This window comes from Helianthus annuus, chromosome 3, assembly GCF_002127325.2.
Source record: "Helianthus annuus cultivar XRQ/B chromosome 3, HanXRQr2.0-SUNRISE, whole genome shotgun sequence".
Classification (NCBI taxonomy): domain Eukaryota; kingdom Viridiplantae; phylum Streptophyta; class Magnoliopsida; order Asterales; family Asteraceae; genus Helianthus; species Helianthus annuus.
In genome coordinates this window covers 99,545,940-99,561,978 of record NC_035435.2, presented here as the reverse complement: position 1 = coordinate 99,561,978, position 16,039 = coordinate 99,545,940, and the positions used below count along the sequence as shown (strand labels likewise).

The window sequence follows — 16,039 nt, the reverse complement described above, 5'->3', positions numbered from 1 at the left end:
GTGGCCTATAAGTCCACAAGTTTGGCATTTGCGGCACTGCACATTGGCGTGATGATGGAGACTACATTGGTTGCACAAGGGTGCAGTTCCATTGTATGGTTTTCTAGCAGGGGGTTGAGCTGGTTGGTTGGGGACGGCTTGACCATTGTGAGCGACCACGGCGAAGTTCTGAGAAGCCTTTCGCTTCTTTGACTTCTTAGGAGATTCAGTCTGTTCATCCATGATCTTTGATTTCTCGATTGGGTTCGATTCCCCGACCGGTTTCTTGTCACCTTTTCGGAAAAGTTTACCTTTCCTGATCTTTGATTCAGTCAAGGTTGCAGATAGCTCAATGGCCTGTCTAACTGTAGTAGGGTTGCTACCAGTCACAATGTCTTGTATTGAGTCAGGGAGGCCATCAATGTACTTTTCGATTGCCTTATCCAAAGGGGTAACCATATCCAGGCATAACAAACTTAACTCCTCATAACGGTCCGTGTAGGCTCGATGCTCACCGCTAACCTGCTTAAGATCGTCGAACTCCGTTTCCAAGGCCCTGATCTCGTGACGAGGACAGAATTCCTTCATCATCAGAGCTCAAAGCTCTTGCCATGTTTGAGCCAGTGCCACATCGGCACCCCTATCTCTCATCACACCATTCCACCATGTCAAAGCTCGTTTCTCAAAGACGCTAGATGCAAATTCTACCTTTCGCTCGTTTGGACATTGGACATGTCTGAAGGTGTTCTCTAAACTCTCGAACCATTGCAGAAGTGCAGTCGCTCCTTGAGACCCAAAAAACTTTGATGGCTTAGCCGAGTTGAATGTCTTGAAGTTGCAGGGGGCATTATGGTTGTTGTTGGCTTGGTTCCATTGAGCAAAGAGGTTTGGGAATTGAGCAGCCATTTGCTGCGCAATGATCTCTGCCAGTTCTGCAGTCGCTATTTGGTTTTCGCGTCGAGGAGGCATTCTAAATGAGAGACAAGAAAGAAAACAAATGAAATGGCATTGGGTAAGAATAGGATGTTAAAATTACCGGCCATAATCATGGTTGATGGTCATTTGTTTGAATCCACGAAGCAAACAAACAACACCAAGGTTGAGTCAAAGCAAATAGATCCTCATAGTGTATCGCGAAGACATGCTCGCCTATAAGTGGACACTCACCCCAAGAGTTCCCAGGTAAGAGTGACTGGTCCGATTATGTGGATTTGTACGAACACTCTAACCTTAGACAGAAATCCCAGGGTACAGGCATTCACTCTTCCAGTTCGCACGTGTTCACACTATTTAGGACCCAAAACCTTGACAAGATTTTGAAAACCCAAAGGGGTTCAAAACCTTATAACAGAGGGTTCAAAACCTAGTAATCAATCATCCTAGAACAGATGATTAGTTTTCAAAGTGGTTTTGAAATTTATGTTCTTGTTGTGGTCATCGCCTAAGGATAGGTGACGGTATTGTTTTATGACTAAACGCAAGCAAACTCGCGTTAGGGTCCTAGGAAGGTTATAGACTAGGTCAAAGCATTACTAATAACCTAATTCCCTATAACCATTGGCTCTGATACCATCTTTTCTGTCACACCCCGACCACGTAGAACATACAAAACGTGGTGGAAATGTCGGGGAGTGTTGTAACAGAATCAATTGTTTCAAATCCATGGTAAATGAAGTTTCGTTTTATTAATCAAACATGAAAGTTTACATTGTCTTAAACAAGAACCAAAGAATACATAACATAAATTAACTAGTTCTTGTCTCGTTTTAAGTCACTAAGGCACAGGTCCGCCTAAGTATGTCTTGATAAGTCCTATGCATCATCTCCTGAAAACACATGTGAAAATAGGTACGTCAGCATAAAAATGCCTGTGAGATACATTGGTTTTGTGAAAACGGAATTCATGACTTATGTTTGAGAAAATGTTTAGTCATGAACCTTGTAATTTGCTTTGTCTTGTAAATCATTTGAAAAACGGTAAGATCAGATGATATGTATAAATAAGAGAACAATGCATGGTTAACTGAATAACCATGTAAAAATGAGTTTGTATAAGATATGTTGTTTGTAATTCAGTGTCTTGTGAAAAGCGTGTTATTTGTATAAAATGTTCTATGTATCAAATTGAAATGATTTAAATAACGCTACGATATGTAATACCATACAAACACTTATATATAGGAAGTACCAGCGGCGTATCCACCATGCTTGTATCATATTACACACGCCTTGTTACATAAATCACTTACTCAAACCAAACCATCAAGATGAAATGTTTAACAACGGTAGAAATTTTTATGTATAGTCAAATGTCTATTGTCAACTGTAAGTCATGTCAACGGATACTGTCACACCCCCAAAATCCACCCGCGGAATACCACCGCTTGGGAGCGTGACTGACCAGGATCAAGCCATCAATCATATCAAACATAGCATTTAATAATAATAAAAGTAATTAACGTAAGTCACCATGACATGATTGATGTTTCAAAACCAAATACTGTTTTAAGTAGCGGAAGCATAGTAAAGTAAATTCAAAACGAGTTATGAGTTCGACATCATTAACGATCCATCTGCCCACAACGACCTGCTCCTTCCCTGTGCAAGCTCCCAAGTATACCTAAGGTCCTGCAAGGCATGCAGCAAATAATCAACAAACTAGTCGAGCGAGTTCACAGAAAGTAAGTTCATAAGGTAATGCATAAGTATAGCTAGTGGGGGCTTCCCATACTAGTGTGTAATAAAGGTGGGGGCTTCCCATGTTCATCCTGGTTAATGAGGGCTTCTCATTAACGGTACTTACTAGACTAACTTCCGACCATGTGTTCTTCTTTACCGAGAACAGGAAAACGTACAGGGTCACGTAGGCTTTACGTGACGTGCCCTTCCCCGAGGACAGTGGTACGCGTGGGGGCTACGTAGGCTTTACGCAGCGTGGCCTTCCGACCTGGAAGCCAGTAGATGGTATTGGGTTACGTAGGCTTTACGTAACGTGTCCTCCCGACCCGGGAGACATATGGCAAATATACTGGGTTACGTAGGCTTTACGTAACGTGTCCTGACTAACCTGAGGACGATGGTCTATAGTCTGGTATATGCGTAAGTACGAGTAATCATTCCAAATTCAACATATCCAACCCAATTCCCAACCCGGGAATCCCATGCCTTGGCTGTGTGAACTCACCTTGGTTTGCTCGGCAGATACACAAGGAATATAAGTAGCAAGTAAATGGTCACTCACGTCCTATCATGGTTATTATACGAGTCAGGTTCGTATATAGCACGTATATAGTAATCACGTATAGTCATGGCAAGCATGTACGCACGTAAGCAGATAAGACATAGCATGTGAGGATCCAATTGTTCTAAGTCCATTCATACCCGGCCCAATGACATAAGCAGCCCAATAACAAAACAGTCCAGATTCTCAATCGGCCCAAATAGCAAGCACAAACAAGTCCAATAATAAACAGTCCACAGTTCAAATCGTTGGGCTCAATAGATTGGGCCCGTGACAGTGAAGGCCCAACTGTGTGCGTGTAAACGATGGTGATCTCGACTCGCAACGGGGATCTCGAGTCGCAACCGGAGATTACGAGTCGCAACAGCTGGTTGCGAGTCGCAATGGAGGTCTCGGTTCATCATGGTCTGGTTACGACTGATCATGTGCTGGTTACGAGTCGCAACGGGACTCGCAACCGTAGTCTCGACTTGTGCTGGCTTGGTTACGAGTGGGATTCTGACTCGCAACTATGGTCCCGACTCGCAACCAGGTGTCGAAATCGCGTATGTAACTGGTTTCCATATTTCCTGCATTGACTTATCCGTGATTCTAGCAAACAACTTAGGCAGTTTCACAATTTCGATCAATCACAGTTAATTCCGATTTCATTCAACTTCAAATCATGAGTATCAAGCATGTTCATATTAACATCAAGAACAGGAAATCAGATTATTATAAAAACATACCGAATCATAAATCAGCTATCATGCATCCTACCCGGTTTGCATACATTCAGACTATTAACCCATCCGAATTATTCCTCATCACACAAACATACATATAACCGATTTCATGTCAAGTAACCGTATATCTTAATCATTCATGAGAACCGATTAACAATCCAATTATCATCAACATTCAACCAATATTACTAGCATACACCCTAGTTACATCGCCTAACGAATGATAGCAATCACATGATATTACAAATAATCCAAAAACATAACATCATCACTAACCGGATGAAGGTAGAGGATCGATTCGTTTCACAAGCTTCAAAGTGTGTGTGTGTGCCGTCGGGTTCCAAGCAAGCCGAGAGAGAGAGAGGAAAACTTCTAGGGTTTGTGTGTGTTTTTGTGTTTGTGACAACTAACCAAAACCTATCCCCAACTATGGGATTTACACGGTTAAAGGGGAGTGGGCCGAACCCACATGGGCTGCCCTAATAACCCGTGTGCAAAGTATAAGGCCCGAATGGGCTTGTGCGAGTGTGGGTGTGTTGTGCGGTCCGATTCATACATGTACAAATAGTAAACATCAAGCACATAACACAACATTTGTTCAATTAATATGATCACGTAATCACACTAGTTCGATGGTTACACGTAATGTACGAGACGGTAAAGTACGAGTTGTCACATTATCCCCAACTAATTGGAAATTTCGTCCCGAAATTTGGTATGCACTCACTGAGGAAGCTAGGTAAACTGTACTGTTCACTGATTTTCCTGGGGTGTCACATCCTCCCCCCGTTGATCTGGAATTTCGTCCCGAAATTCCGAAGTAGTAGCTTCAGCCTCAGTAGTGGTTGCCTTGTTCCCGAATAACTGGGGGTACTTTTCTGTCATCCTGTCTTCGCGTTCCCAGGTGTACTCTGGGCCACGTTTGGAGTTCCAACGAACTCGGACAAGAGGGATTCTCTTGTGTTTGAGGACCTTCACATCCCGGTCCGTGATTTCTACTGGTTCCTCAACGAACTGCAACCGCTCGTCGATAGTGAGTTCCTTGAAAGGAATGATAAGATTTTCATCTGATAGGCACTTCTTTAAGTTCGATACGTGAAAGACATTGTGAACTGCCCCGAGTTCAGCTGGTAAGTTCAACTTGTAGGCTACCTTGCCAATCTTTTCTATAATTTCGAATGGTCCGACGTACCGCGGATTCAGTTTGCCCCGTTTGCCAAAACGAACCACACCCTTCCAGGGTGAGACTTTCAATAAAACCCGGTCCCCGACCTCAAATTCCAATGGCTTTCTACGCTTATCCGCGTAGGCTTTCTGACGGTCGCGTGCTGCCGCCATGCGTTGTCGTATTTGTGCAATCTTTTCTGTGGCGTCCACAACAATCTCTGGACCCGTGATCTGACTATCTCCCACCTCTGCCCAACAGAGAGGTGACCGGCATTTACGCCCGTACAATGCCTCGAATGGAGCGGCTTGAATGCTGGTATGGTAACTGTTATTGTAAGAAAACTCCACCAAAGGGAGGTGCTTTTCCCAGCCGTTGCCGAAGTCGATAACGCATGCCCGAAGCATGTCTTCAAGTGTTTGAATCGTACGCTCAGACTGTCCATCCGTCTGAGGGTGGTATGCTGTGCTCATGTCTAGTCGTGAGCCGAAAGATTTATGCATTGCTTGCCAAAGTTCTGACGTGAATCGTGCATCGCGATCCGAAATGATAGACGTGGGCACCCCGTGCCTCGAGACAACTTCTTTAAGATAAACGTCTGCGAGAGTGGAGAACTTGTCCGTTTCCTTAATCGGCAGGAAGTGTGCAGACTTGGTGAGTCGATCAACTATGACCCATATCGTATCGTTCCCACGCTGGGATCTAGGTAGGCCTGTAACGAAATCCATGGAAATTTCTTCCCATTTCCACTGAGGTATCTTAGGCTGCTGAAGTAGGCCAGCTGGTTTCTGATATTCGACCTTGACTCTCGCACAGGTCAAGCACTTTCCAACGTACGTAGCAATGTGGGCCTTCATACTAGGCCACCAATAAGTAGTGCTGATGTCGTGGTACATTTTATCCGACCCTGGATGTACCGAGTAGCGAGACTTGTGAGCTTCATCCATAACAAGTTCGCGTAAACCGCCATAAAGAGGGACCCAAATACGGCCCGTTACATAGTAGGCACCGTCTGCCTTCTGTTCCATTTGCTGTCGTGAGCCGCGTAAGGCTTCAGCCATGACGTTTTCGGGCTTCAGTGCTTCTGTCTGAGCATTTCGTATCTGTGCAGGAAGGCTAGACTGGATCGTAAGCTGTAGCGCTCGCACGCGCTTCGGTAAGGTGTCCTTTCGACTAAGGGCGTCAGCCACAACATTGGCTTTGCCTGGATGGTACTTGATAGCGCATTCGTAATCGTTCAGTAATTCAACCCATCGCCGTTGACGCATGTTCAAATCCTTCTGCTTAAGGATATGCTCGAGACTCCTGTGATCGGTGTAAATCGTGCACCTGGTACCGTACAGGTAGTGTCGCCATATCTTAAGCGCAAAAACAACAGCTCCCAGCTCTAAATCGTGCGTCGTGTAGTTCCGTTCGTGAACCTTGAGTTGACGAGAGGCGTAAGCAATAACCTTGTCGCGCTGCATTAACACACATCCCAATCCCCGAATGGATGCATCACAATATACTACGAAGTCTTCTGTGCCCTCTGGCAATGAGAGAATAGGTGCGCTGCAAAGCCTATCTTTTAAGTGCTGAAAAGCAGTCTCCTGGGGCTCTCCCCAGTGATAGGTAACACCCTTCTGTGTCAGTAGCGTAAGCGGCTGAGCAATCTTCGAGAAATCCTTGATAAACCGTCTGTAGTAACCTGCCAGACCCAAGAATTGGCGTATCTCTGTCGGTGTACGCGGTGCAGGCCAGTTTCTGACCGAATCTACCTTGGATGGATCGACATGTATCCCATCCTTGTTCACTACGTGGCCTAAGAAGTGGACTTCACAAAGCCAGAAGTCGCATTTAGAAAGCTTGGCGTACAACTGTTCCTTCCGAAGGAGTTCCAAAATAAGACGAAGATGCTGCTCGTGTTCCTCCCGACTCTTGGAGTAAATCAGAATGTCGTCGATAAATACTATGACGAACTTGTCGAGATAGGGTTTGCACACCCTGTTCATAAGATCCATAAATACAGCAGGCGCGTTCGTTAACCCAAATGGCATGACGAGAAACTCGTAGTGACCGTAACGAGTTCTGAAAGCTGTCTTGGAGACGTCCTCATCCCGGACTCTCAGCTGATGGTACCCCGACCTTAAGTCTATCTTCGAATAGTAGCACGACCCTTGCAACTGGTCGAATAAGTCGTCTATGCGTGGAAGAGGATAACGGTTCTTCACCGTCACCTTGTTGAGTTCACGGTAGTCGATGCACATCCTGAACGTACCGTCTTTCTTCTTCACGAAAAGCACTGGAGCTCCCCAAGGCGAAGAGCTTGGTCGTATGAAACCCTTTTCCAAGAGTTCTTGCAGTTGCTTTGACAATTCCTCCAATTCCGATGGAGCCAGACGATATGGTGCGCGAGCTATGGGTGCTGCTCCTGGAGCGAGCTCGATCTGAAATTCGACCTGACGATGAGGCGGTAGGCCAGGTAAGTCTTCAGGAAACACCTGAGGGTAATCGCGTACAATTGGAATATCCTCCAATTTCTTTTCCTTTGCTGATGCGTCTGTAACGAGAGCCAGAATGGCTGTGTGCCCCTTTCGTAAACATTTCTGAGCCTTCAAGAAAGAGATGATGCCAACCACAGCACCACTCTTGTCACCTTGCACTTCTAGAGGTTCCTGACCAGAACGAGGAATGCGAATAACCTTTTCGCTGCATAAGATTTCTGCCTGGTGTTGGGATAACCAATCCATCCCAATCACGACGTCGAAACTACCCAAAACTATGGGAATGAGGTCGATAGTGAAAGCTTGACCAGCTAGGATAAGATTACAACCTTGAACTACGTGCGTGGCTTCTAGACTTTTACCGTTAGCTAACTCTACTACATGTTTGGCGGGTAAAAGTGTTGGTGCACGTTTTAGCAGTTGACACATTTTCACAGACATATAGCTTGTATCCGCACCCGAATCAAATAAAACAGTAACGTAAATATCGTCGAGGAGAAACTTACCCATAACAACGTTGGGATCGTTCACTGCGTCGCCTCGACCTAGCACAAAAGCACGACCACGAGCTTCATTGTCGTTGTTGTTCCCGTTGCCCTGGTTATTGTTGTTGCGATTCTGGTTCAACTGAGGGCAATCGCGTTTGAAGTGACCTTCAGCCCCACACTGGAAACATCCCCGGTTTCCACGCTGTGGCTGCTGCTGCTGCTGCTGGTTCTGTGGAGCTGGTTGCTGAGGCTGCTGATTCTGATTCGCAGGACGAGGGCTCCTGCAGTCTTTGGCCTCGTGACCCATCTTAAGACACCTTTGACAACGACCCTTGTTACATGGGCCGTGGTGATGCCTGTTGCAGTTGTGGCACCTGGGTTGACTACCCTGATATCTCCTCTGTCTGTGACCACCAGAGGATTGCTGACTGGGACTCTGATAGTGGTCAATCTTCTGCTGCTGAGCTTGTGGCTGAACAATCGCTGAACCTTTGCTGGAATCCCCATCCCACTTTCTTTTACTGTCACCAGATGTAGCAGGAGTAACTGAGGTGGTGACGTTAGCAGTAGCAGTAACACGCTTGGGCAGTTTATTCTGATCCACTGCCTGATCGGTGATACGGTGAGCAAGACGCTGGATTTCTTGGATGTTTTCGAGGTTAGCCGACGTCACGTGGCTCTGAATTTCTGGCGCCAATCCCTTGAGATACAACTCAATGCGCTTGTATGGAGGGTCCACCATAGTAGGACACAGAACGGCCAGCTCATTAGACCGTTTAGTATACGCCTCGATTTCCGATCCAACCATTTTCAAGTTATACAGCTCGTCTTCTAGCTTGTGAATATCTTCCCGCGTGCAATACTCACGCTTGATGAGTTCCTTGAAATCGTTCCATGGGGTGGCGTTAGCAGCTGCCAACCCTAAGATTTGGACTTGGGCGTTCCACCAAGTCAGTGCTATCCCTTCCAAAGTACCAGTAGCAAACTTGACCTTGCGAGCCTCAGGGCACTCGCACATTTCGAATACCGATTCTAACTTCTCGAACCAGTGGAGGAGTCCCACTGCTCCTTCTGTGCCGCTGAAAGAGTTCGGACGACAGTCCATGAAGTTCTTGAAAGTGCAGACTGGCTGCTGCGCGTGTTGACCTATTGTGTACGAATAGGACGAGAGTTAAATACGAGCGTTAATGTAGGATCTAAAGATCCTAGTGTGTGCCTATACTGCAGGATATACTACCTGCTTGGGCGGCTGCAACTGCCGCAGCAATGAGAGCCTCTAGCTGGGCTTGAGTCATGTTGATTCGTCCAGACATGATCTTCATAGTAACAAGTAGCATACGTAAGAATGGTTCGCGAGTAGGGCGATGACAGAAAAGTGTAGGCATATAGGTGTTCTCATGAAATCAAAGCATGTGTATCTAAGCGTAATGCGAGCAAAGTTCTAAACAATTCTAGCAAACAGGCAATAAACATAAACCTTATTACCTAGGATGTCGAGTCTTGCACGTGGAGCGAAGCGTCGTTGTGGATCGTTGAGAGCACTGTACTGGTTATAGTCCGGTTTTAATAAAAACGTTTTCCCATATTAAAACCAAGTTCTCTATAACCAATGGCTCTGATACCAATCTGTCACACCCCCAAAATCCACCCGCGGAATACCACCGCTTGGGAGCGTGACTGACCAGGATCAAGCCATCAATCATATCAAACATAGCATTTAATAATAATAAAAGTAATTAACGTAAGTCACCATGACATGATTGATGTTTCAAAACCAAATACTGTTTTAAGTAGCGGAAGCATAGTAAAGTAAATTCAAAACGAGTTATGAGTTCGACATCATTAACGATCCATCTGCCCACAACGACCTGCTCCTTCCCTGTGCAAGCTCCCAAGTATACCTAAGGTCCTGCAAGGCATGCAGCAAATAATCAACAAACTAGTCGAGCGAGTTCACAGAAAGTAAGTTCATAAGGTAATGCATAAGTATAGCTAGTGGGGGCTTCCCATACTAGTGTGTAATAAAGGTGGGGGCTTCCCATGTTCATCCTGGTTAATGAGGGCTTCTCATTAACGGTACTTACTAGACTAACTTCCGACCATGTGTTCTTCTTTACCGAGAACAGGAAAACGTACAGGGTCACGTAGGCTTTACGTGACGTGCCCTTCCCCGAGGACAGTGGTACGCGTGGGGGCTACGTAGGCTTTACGCAGCGTGGCCTTCCGACCTGGAAGCCAGTAGATGGTATTGGGTTACGTAGGCTTTACGTAACGTGTCCTCCCGACCCGGGAGACATATGGCAAATATACTGGGTTACGTAGGCTTTACGTAACGTGTCCTGACTAACCTGAGGACGATGGTCTATAGTCTGGTATATGCGTAAGTACGAGTAATCATTCCAAATTCAACATATCCAACCCAATTCCCAACCCGGGAATCCCATGCCTTGGCTGTGTGAACTCACCTTGGTTTGCTCGGCAGATACACAAGGAATATAAGTAGCAAGTAAATGGTCACTCACGTCCTATCATGGTTATTATACGAGTCAGGTTCGTATATAGCACGTATATAGTAATCACGTATAGTCATGGCAAGCATGTACGCACGTAAGCAGATAAGACATAGCATGTGAGGATCCAATTGTTCTAAGTCCATTCATACCCGGCCCAATGACATAAGCAGCCCAATAACAAAACAGTCCAGATTCTCAATCGGCCCAAATAGCAAGCACAAACAAGTCCAATAATAAACAGTCCACAGTTCAAATCGTTGGGCTCAATAGATTGGGCCCGTGACAGTGAAGGCCCAACTGTGTGCGTGTAAACGATGGTGATCTCGACTCGCAACGGGGATCTCGAGTCGCAACCGGAGATTACGAGTCGCAACAGCTGGTTGCGAGTCGCAATGGAGGTCTCGGTTCATCATGGTCTGGTTACGACTGATCATGTGCTGGTTACGAGTCGCAACGGGACTCGCAACCGTAGTCTCGACTTGTGCTGGCTTGGTTACGAGTGGGATTCTGACTCGCAACTATGGTCCCGACTCGCAACCAGGTGTCGAAATCGCGTATGTAACTGGTTTCCATATTTCCTGCATTGACTTATCCGTGATTCTAGCAAACAACTTAGGCAGTTTCACAATTTCGATCAATCACAGTTAATTCCGATTTCATTCAACTTCAAATCATGAGTATCAAGCATGTTCATATTAACATCAAGAACAGGAAATCAGATTATTATAAAAACATACCGAATCATAAATCAGCTATCATGCATCCTACCCGGTTTGCATACATTCAGACTATTAACCCATCCGAATTATTCCTCATCACACAAACATACATATAACCGATTTCATGTCAAGTAACCGTATATCTTAATCATTCATGAGAACCGATTAACAATCCAATTATCATCAACATTCAACCAATATTACTAGCATACACCCTAGTTACATCGCCTAACGAATGATAGCAATCACATGATATTACAAATAATCCAAAAACATAACATCATCACTAACCGGATGAAGGTAGAGGATCGATTCGTTTCACAAGCTTCAAAGTGTGTGTGTGTGCCGTCGGGTTCCAAGCAAGCCGAGAGAGAGAGGAAAACTTCTAGGGTTTGTGTGTGTTTTTGTGTTTGTGACAACTAACCAAAACCTATCCCCAACTATGGGATTTACACGGTTAAAGGGGAGTGGGCCGAACCCACATGGGCTGCCCTAATAACCCGTGTGCAAAGTATAAGGCCCGAATGGGCTTGTGCGAGTGTGGGTGTGTTGTGCGGTCCGATTCATACATGTACAAATAGTAAACATCAAGCACATAACACAACATTTGTTCAATTAATATGATCACGTAATCACACTAGTTCGATGGTTACACGTAATGTACGAGACGGTAAAGTACGAGTTGTCACAGATACAACTGGTTTACACGGTTCAATGGTTACAAACGGTTCATATAATCGAAGGGTTAAGACGGTTCACATAGTCAAATGGTTACAACGGTTCAAAATGTAGTATAATGTGTTCATATGCTGGATGAGCATATGCAACAGAAATGCAATGTGAAACAATGTACTGCGTATGCACACAATGGGCGTACGTAGCATGAAATGTATTGTAGAGTACAACGGTTCAAAATGTAGTATAATGTGTTCATATGCTGGATGAGCATATGCAACAGAAATGCAATGTGTAACAATGTACTACGTATGCACACAATGGGCGTACGTAGCATGAAATGTATTGTAGAGTACAACGGTTCAAAATGTAGTATAACGTGTTCATATGCTGGATGAGCATATGCAACAGAAATGCAATGTGAAACAATGTACTACGTATACACACAATGGGCGTACATAGCATGAAATGTATTGTAAAGCAATGTACTAAGTACGCACACAATGGGCATACATAGCATGAAATGTATCGTAAAGCAATGTACTAAGTACGCCCACAATGGTTATACATAGCATGAAATGTAGTGAAATCATGTACTAATATGTACTAACGAACGTAGCAGGTATATGATGTGAAAACATGGAAAACATGAAAGTAACAGGTAGGCACATGTGTTTCACCCCAAAACAGTTTGGAAAACAGTAAAATAGGGGTTCAATGTACTCACATTGACACCTCGAAAGCATTTAAAAGATGGGGTTCTATGTACTCACCTGAGATTGCTTTGTAGTTCTTGTATAATGACCAAATAATGCTAGAGATCACGGAATATCAAACGACACCTAATAGGTAGCTATACTAATATACCGGACCAAAATCGGAAGGATCAGATAGTATGCGGGTTCGTAAACCAAACGAGTATGGAGACTCGTGAAATATGGTTTAACAAAGCTTACATACTAAAATGAAACCTATCCTAAGTGCTTGCGGCCCATTACGACCCGTTTAGGTAGCTTATGCTACCTTAATGCGTCGTTCGCGTAGAACGCGTTTGGAACGCCTAGCATCGTGACCACAAGGTATAACCTCGGAAGGTTACAGCTATGGTCACCTAATGTATTTGGTCGGATCCTAATGATCGACCAAATGGGTCAGGTTCGAAAGTATAAGCGATGGTTTAGATCGCTTATCTTACGACCCTACATATGCACTAAACTAAAAGTGACGAGCTAAGCATGTTAGAACATGCTTAACTAAGTTTAGAAAACAGGTTTGGCATCAAAACAAACGGCTTTGATGCTCACGAGTAGTTTGGTTACAAAATACGTAAGAATGCGCATTTTGGCCGAAACTACGACTCGTCACTGAGCCTAGATAACGTGGTAATCAGTAGGTATAGTCATTACGGACTATAACCATCGTGATCACGCTCACGTTATGAAGTTCCAACGAACTTCTGTTGACCATAGGCTGGTCAACGCAGAAAGTCAACAAAATGTTGACCTTCGGACTCGAAAAGCGAATAAAAGAACGAAAGAATACTTACGGAGGGTCCCCGAATGCTAATCTAGATCAAAATGGCTCAGGTATGAAACAGTGGTTCAACTTAGAGCCTTTAGATCAGATTGTGTGAGTTTTTAGCAAAATGGGGGGGGGGTATTTATAAGAAAAGCAAAACCGTTAGGATCGTTTCTTGAATAACGTGCCACGATCTCGCCCATACACTTGTCACAATGTTGTGGTACCTGTGTTCTTGCCCCTTATTGGCTGGAAGAGACAAGGGAGCTTTGATCTTTCACTACTTGAAGAGGCAACAACATTAAATGTTGAATCTGCTGTTATGGGGAGGCCTTACGGACCGTATGGGTTTTGGCTTACGATCCGTAAGCCCCTAGTTTGGCAGATTTACAGTTTTGGTCCCTGTTGTGCCAAAACTTGGTATTTGATGCATTTTTGACATGTTTAAGCCCTGTTAACCCCATTTCAAAGCTCTAAAATGGAGTTAAAGTATAGGGAAATTAAAATGTGCTCAAAAATATCTCGGACGTCGGTTCGTTTGGTCGTACGGTCGCGATGTTCGGTTAATTACGACGGAATGCGCATAAGCGCGAAAGACGATCCAAATTGCGCGACGAATGGATTTTTTCTCATGCCATACACTAAGGCATAATATAAGGATGTTTACATAAATTTTTGGATGTCCGGATGTATTCAGAACGTAAGTTATGCGTGAAAGTGCGAACTTATGCACTTTTTGACACTTTTAGTCCCTGAATGATCCAAAAGTTTGTTTTAACACACCAAGCACCTCAAAGCCTATTTCTAAGCTATGTAAAGGATATTTATGGTATGTTTAACTTATGGACATGTTCCGGAATGTCTGTTACAGTTCAAATTGGCATACTTTCGCAGTTTGTCAAGTTTAGTCCCTGTAAGCGAATTAACTTGTTTTTGCCATACCAAAGCCTTCAAAACTTATTTCTAAGTTATGTAAAGGTTATTTAAGGTATGTTGAGTATATGTTGATGTTCCGGAGTATTTGTCGCATTAAACTGAGTACGTTTACGCACCAGTTTGCGTATAATTCTCCAGAAAGCGATGTAAAGTTTGAAATTGAACAAGAATTGATATGTGCAAAAGATACACATATTTATACAAGATCCCAAGTATGAAATACAATATTTCATCGGCTTGGTATTTGTTTGAGGGTCGCGATGACACAGGTGTCACAGGTGGTGGGTAGACTGGTGTGGCCTGATCCAACAACTAGTAATCGATGTCCATTTCCAACCAACACATTTTTAATAGATTGATTACACGGGTGAGAAATCATACCTGAGTCTCGGGTGAGGTGGTCTGATGCTCCAGTATCCATGAACCAACTAGGAGTTTCGGGTTCCAAAGCCATAGTGTTAAAGGCTTCTGCAAGTTCAGTAGGTTCCAAGGGGTTGACATCAGTCATATGTGCTTCAGGGGCAGACTGGTTCGGTGCCGAGGACGGTGGCTGCTGTGGGGTGGTCCAAGGTGAGACCCAGCCCGGTTAGGTTGGGTAGGGGCACGGGGGTAGTGGATTGGCCCAGAACGAGTTGGCCCAACACGGTGGTGGCATGGGATAGTACTGCTGGTTCCACGAGTTTCTTGGCGGGTTCCGATTAGATGAGCCACGGCTGCTGGACCCAGACCCGGAAGTGCCTGAACGATAGTGGGCTGGGCCAGAATTAATTGGGCCGTTAGTTGGGTTTTGGTTGCGGTTTGGGTTGTCCCAGCGTGGGCCGCTGCGGCGGTTTTGATTGAACCGGGTGGGACGGTTCGAGTCATAGTTCTGAATTCGAGTAGGCTGAGTATCACGAGGGGAACCATCACGGCTGGGAGTTGGGGCGACGGCTGCATGTGCTTCCGAATTGGGACCAGTGCCGTCTCGAGCAGCCTGTCGTTCCATATCGCCACGAAGCATCTCACATGCCTCGTTCCAGGAGGGAAGTTCACGATTAATGATAGAACCGATAGTGTCATACTCCCGAGGCAGACCCCGAACCAGTTGCAGAACTAAAGTTTGCTCATTAACCGGGCTACCCACATCATCTAACTGGGCTGCCAAATCCCGAAGGGTTTGGCAGTAGGCTTCCAACGAAGACACAGAACTGAGTTTCAGGTTGACAAAGCAAGATTGAAGGGCGGCACAGCGAGGACCTTTGTTGCTATGGAAGATGTTCTTGACCCGATTCCAAGCTTGGAAGGCCGTAGATGGTTCTTCAAGGACCCGAAGGAGATAGTCAGAGGATAGTGTGTTGTATATCCACTGAAGTACAACAGCATCAATCTTCATCCATTGAGCATATGTGGGATCTTCTTTAGACGGCGGTTCTGCGGTGATGTGGTCGAGAACTTCCTATCCGCGAGCATGAAGGTTGAAGAGCTTCACCCACGCGGAGTACGTGATCGTCGTACCATCCAAGACACGAACCTTCTTGGTGATATCAGTAACGGTATAAACAGGATGTAGGGGAGCAGTTTGTGTGGAGGTGTTGGTGTTGTCACTTTTGTCAGTCAT

The 16,039-nt window shown here is 44.9% G+C and overlaps 1 protein-coding gene across 1 annotated transcript; it reads right to left on the bottom strand.

Annotated features, from left to right (window-relative positions):
• Window positions 1-15,028: 15,028 nt before the first annotated feature.
• Window positions 15,029-16,039, bottom strand: LOC110931657. Its single transcript, XM_022175043.1, has 2 exons — window positions 15,953-16,039; window positions 15,029-15,877 (listed from the first exon to the last, which is right to left on the bottom strand). Exons 1-2 carry the CDS (start codon window positions 16,037-16,039, stop codon window positions 15,029-15,031), a joined length of 936 nt encoding a protein of 311 aa, XP_022030735.1.

Coding starts and splice junctions, on each gene's coding strand:
- LOC110931657 (XM_022175043.1), bottom strand. CDS start 16,039: ATGACTGACAAAAGTGACAACACCAACACCTCCACACAAACTGCTCCC. Junction 15,878..15,952: donor TTACTGATATCACCAAGAAG/GTTCGTGTCTTG, acceptor GCTCGCGGATAG/GAAGTTCTCGACCACATCAC.